General features: G+C 33.1%; 1 protein-coding gene across 1 annotated transcript; it reads left to right on the forward strand.

Annotated features, from left to right (window-relative positions):
- The first annotated feature begins 613 nt into the window (after window positions 1–613).
- LOC120329491 (lactadherin-like) lies at window positions 614–4,497 on the forward strand. Its single transcript, XM_078118244.1, has 5 exons — window positions 614–1,220; window positions 1,461–1,505; window positions 2,030–2,188; window positions 2,650–2,816; window positions 3,601–4,497. Exons 1-5 carry the CDS (start codon window positions 965–967, stop codon window positions 3,751–3,753), a joined length of 780 nt encoding a protein of 259 aa, XP_077974370.1. The 5' UTR covers window positions 614–964; the 3' UTR covers window positions 3,754–4,497.
- The last annotated feature ends 797 nt before the right edge of the window (window positions 4,498–5,294 follow it).

Here is a 5,294-nt window from a genome sequence, read left to right on the forward strand (position 1 = left end):
GGAAAACGTAATATTAGCCTATGCAAGTTTGCCACATACTTAGCTTAAAAATCACTTCTAAATTGTATTAGAGAGTATTACGCTTACTGGAATGCCCCTCATTCTGTCAAAAGAGAAAATAATTTCTACAAAAATACTTTACTCCGTTATTATATAAATTAGACGAAATAAAGCTTTGTAGAACAACAAGAAAAGAATGTTTAAAACGTGAGAAGTGAGTACTGTATTATGAAGTTCAGACGAGTACGTGGGTAGACCACAATCAAGTTGTTAGATTCAAACGATTATTTTTGTCGTTAATTCTCCATCATTAATCAAATAAGAAATGCCGAATCTCGAATCTTTCGATTTCATGCAAAAATTCGGCAGAATTAAATAATATCATTTTTGCTTCTCTTACATCTGTGCAATAGTAAATTGAATAACATTTTAAAATTTAAATAAATAAATGAAAATAGGACGGAGTATATTTTTTTTCTAATAAAATAATTTTCTAATGACACAACGGTGTCTTAATTATTTTGAGCTATTTTAAACGTCGATACCGGTATTAATGTATTGCACGTAAATTACCTTCTATTTTTTCTTGAAAAACAATTTTTAGTACATTGAACATTTGTGCAGTTCAAAATAGGTGTTTGCCTGGGGGTATCTAATTTTCAGAGGTATAAGAAGGGTAGATTTTCATACGCCATGATAACATCTGAGAAAACAAGTATAAGTTGTAAATAGCGTATCTTCAAATATTGAGATATTGCCAACACCCCATACTAATAAAAGAAATAGATCTGATTTCAACTGGAACGCATGTTTTATATGTGAAGCATATTATGATTTTAAAAACCCTACTTAGCTGTATATTGAAAAAGATCAATTTATTCAAAACTTTGAAAAGCTTCCCAGTTGTACATTTTCAATCAAATTCTGCTGATATATTTCAGGGAACAATATTCGCAAATCTAAAATGAAATTTTCCGTTTCTGTCACCTTAATTTTGCTCTTTCCCTGTGTGTTATGTCACATGCCGACATTGTATGAATTTTGTTCACACGTGGTGGCAAACGGCAATGCGAGTCTAGCCAGATGTGACTCGAGTCAGTGCCAGGGAAGGCCAGGAAAAAGAGGAACTGGAGGACCACGTGGATTGCAAGGAATAAAAGGAGAACGGGGTGAACCTGGAACAGCGGAACATCTAGAAGAAAGGATAAAGAAGTTGGAAGGTGATGATTTGAAACGAATCATATCGGAAATATTTTGCTATTAGATAAATAATTTTTAAATTAATTCCAATTTAGTACAAACTATTTATTCTCAGTATTTTATTTTTAATTTATCGTTCGAAGAAATATAACTCGATCTGGACACGACTCTTGAATTGTTCGAGACAGAACTGTTATTAAATATATACTCCAAATTTCAAAATATTTTAACAATTTAATCAGCTAATTTATTCATTTAAGAAACATTCTTGAAGAGTCAAAAGTTTATGAAGAAGGTGCTGAATTGTAAGTATTTTAGTGCTGTTAACATATGCAGAAGTTTCTAAGTTGAATTGCATTTGTATATTTCCGGTTTCAATCGTTTGCTCATAATTAAAACTGATTAATTCTAAAATCGTTGAAATTAAACAAGAGTAATATCGGCCTGCTCTGTGTCAACAACTGTCTTTATATCAAACATAAACTATTGCACAAAGGAATTTTGAGAAAACGGCGAACTGAGGCGTTTTGAGAGGCACTCATTTGACAATGTTAACTTTCATAGTATGCTCACTGCTCAGTATACTTTACTTTGTGTCACTGAATTAATTTTGGTGGCTCATAGTGAAATCGACAGTCCATTATTATATCTAACCTAGCCAAAAAAATATTATCATCAACATATCCAAGCACTATGGTTACAATCGCATGTTTGCGCATTCGATCCCGCACTCAAGTACTGCCTCCCTACAGTGTTCCAAATTGAAAATAATCTAGAAAGAAAATTGCTCACCATACACAGCATGCTCACTTTTAATTCTCAATTTCAGCTGAGATTTGCTACATGGGTGTCAAGAATCGTCACATCATTCCTGACTCACAAATCACAGCTTCATCAATTCATGATAACAGATTCCAAGCTTATTATGGAAGATTGGACAATCTGGATCGTTCTGGAGGGAAATATGAAGTATGGGCTGCTAAAAGAAGTAAGTGATTTTGATTTTCTATAATTAATATAAGAAGAATCATTGAAAATCACTGAGAAATATGCCCTTTTTACGTTTGTGAAAACTATGTCTTTTATCCGAATTCTTAGCTTATACATTTTATTTGAATGTTTGTTAAATTATGTCCCAGTTGACAAGTACATAAGTTATTAATGAAAGCTTCAAAACAAATTCTGAATTATTTCGCACCCAATTATGAACTCTGAAAAGTTCATCATCATTCGCAAAACTATCATGCAATGGTAGTGCAATGAAATATGTATACTGGCAAATCTTTTCTGCACTTATAGTGCAATGTGGTTACTATTTTGATTTGACTTTGATTTCTGTTAGTTCTTTTTCCTGTTGCAAAATTATAGAATTTAGACTGGGTGCTTTAAAAAATGTGAGTGAGGATGACCACTTCGTAAAATATGAAAATAAATGATTCATTTTCATAGATGCAATAGGAGAATGGCATCAGGTAGATTTCATGGCGCCAAAATCAATAGGAGGAATCGTGACACAAGGATACAAGGATAACGATCAATGGGTTCGGTCTTTCAAAATTTCATACGGAAATTCTACCAGCGCAATGATCAGTATACAAGAGAATGGTTCAGACAAGGTAAGATAGTATCTCGAAACTCTTTTTGCCTTTATAAAACTGCATTCATGATGTATTTAGTAATCAAGCTCGATTTGGTAATAATAATAAATTTAAGCAGTTTTATCTGGAGGTTATTTATCGGTTTATTTTTTAAGTAGGGAATTTTCTGGTCATTGTTTACGAACTTCCCAGCACCGAGGTTGCGGCTTTTAAAATTCAAGAAAAAGTGACATATTGATTATACACTTATACTTATTAAATATAACTTATTAAAGTAGATACTGGTTAATGTGGCAAGGAGACAGTAAAACGAATGAAAAACTCTTATCGGAGAAATTTGTTGACAAGCGGGATATTCTAAACACAAAATTGGCAATTTATCATTTAGATCAGGGGTGTGCAATAGGAGGCCTGTGGGCCACAACCCGGCCCACCAAGTCGTTTGGTGTGGCCCTTGTGAGCACTAAGAATTTTCGCCGTTAAGCATAAAAAACTAATACGACACTGTATGTTTAAAGGCGCTCACACGTCGCTGCGTAAAATCTTCCGACGTTTTGTCCGGTGCTTTTATCACTGTAAGGTTAAGCAAATTTCGTTGTGTACACGTAAAAACCAATTTTCACCTAAATTTCACTACTTATCCATACTATGTTTTCTGAATAAATGAACGCTCTATGACGATTACCTTAAAAACAAATCAAAATTAAAAGTGTATACTTACGTTTGAGACACCCTGTATTTACTATTTTGATATTTTCTACCGTACTTATTGTCAAACGTTTGATCCTTCTTTATATTTCAGATATTTACTGGAAATAATGACAGGACCAAGGTCACCAACATGTTTCCGCATGTAATAATATCTCGATACATTCGAGTTTATCCTCAAACATGGTATAGTCACATAATAATGAGAGTTGAATACATTGATGGAATGTGCCATGGTTTAATGTAACTGATATGGAATTAATTTGGCAATCTACCAATAAGATTGTCACATGTACAATACTAATGATTTTACACCAGGTTATATGAACAGTAAATGAAAGTCTGCTGTTGCGGTGGTGTTATAGCGACTGGCGCCTGTTGATCTCAATTTTTCAGCCTTTTGCTTTGTTACAAATGATTCATGATTTAGCTAGAATGCATGCCAAGCACTGTTAAATTCTAATTTTGTTTTCCAACTCTAATTATCCAAAGTGCGTTTAGATAAAATAATCCATTTTCATCAATTGTTGGATTGTTCTGCTTCGCTTTGATCTTCTGAGTAATATCTTTGAGCATCACTCTCTTTCAAAAGGAATAATATTTGAGAAATTTTTCAAATATCTGTTCAGATAAGCGCATTCGGACAGTTTGATTCATAAAATTCATTTTTGTTTCACTTACTGAACTACGTATAAATTCCTGAAAATCCTTTAATATTTTAGGAGATATTTGCTTTATCATATTATGTGAACAAAAATTATGTAAATAATAAATCTCGAATTATAAATCAACTTAATGATAAAAATCTGCTTTTAAACCCGGATAATTGTCGCCACAACACTTCTGTCATTTATTCATTTTTGGTCGTGTATATACCTAGTCTACAGTATAGCCATAGTAATATTTTTGTGTTCGATGAATTTTTGCTCAGCTGTCATTCTATGTCAGCTACTAGTTATCTTTGTAGTTTTGCAATACATTATACTCTGTATCTGTTGTTCGTTCTATAACATTGGTTCTGGGGACAGGTCGTTGTGCTAACGTTGTATTATTGACAAGAAAAGCGTACAAAATAGAGTTAGCGACAATTGTCAAATGCCAATCGTATTATTACATCACAAAATATAGCCATAGATGTGGTCCACTAACGCCTCTGAATTAAATAATGTTTCGAACGGCTGTTAACTCGCAAATGCACGATAAAGGCATTTTCCGGTCAATAAAAAAAGTCGCCATCTGGTGAACTAATTTCAGAATATTTTATTTCGTCGACCAGCTAAGAACAAGACAGTAGTCACTGTCGTTCGAAGTAGCGCACATCGACGAGGTAGCGCGCCCAGAAAATATACCTGTTTTGCGACTTGACATAGGGCGTACAGCATTGCCAATTTACCATTTGGCAAGGTAGGCTGGAGCCTAGGGACTGGACATTGAAAATGTTATTCATTTTTAAATCGTTGTTAAATTTTGAAGGATTGTTCAAGAATTTAACCCGTCTAATCTATTTTTGAAACCAAGATTTATTTAATTTTTCAATTGCGTTAATAATTCTTGTCGCACATATTTTCTAGTTACAAGGTTAAAAATTAAATACATTCGAATGAATGAATTTTTCTAAATTCGAAAATTTAGCATGGTGCTCGGAGGTTAATGAATGTCAGTGATATGCCACGGGTTAAAAAGAAGAAAAAAACAGAGTTACTATTTTTATATTATTCATAAAACTACATATTCTGGGGATAGAATTCTGAACTTCTGTCTAAAAAAGGTTCAACATGATCTTGCTTT

The sequence above is a fragment of the Styela clava genome, chromosome 12 (genome assembly GCF_964204865.1).
Source record: "Styela clava chromosome 12, kaStyClav1.hap1.2, whole genome shotgun sequence".
Taxonomy (NCBI): domain Eukaryota; kingdom Metazoa; phylum Chordata; class Ascidiacea; order Stolidobranchia; family Styelidae; genus Styela; species Styela clava.

Excerpts from the sequence above, each read along its gene's own strand:
- LOC120329491 (XM_078118244.1), top strand. The coding sequence starts at position 965 with ATGAAATTTTCCGTTTCTGTCACCTTAATTTTGCTCTTTCCCTGTGTG. Across the intron at positions 1,221-1,460 it reads AAGGATAAAGAAGTTGGAAG|AAACATTCTTGAAGAGTCAA; the intron begins GTGATGATTTGA and ends TATTCATTTAAG. Across the intron at positions 2,189-2,649 it reads AGTATGGGCTGCTAAAAGAA|ATGCAATAGGAGAATGGCAT; the intron begins GTAAGTGATTTT and ends TCATTTTCATAG.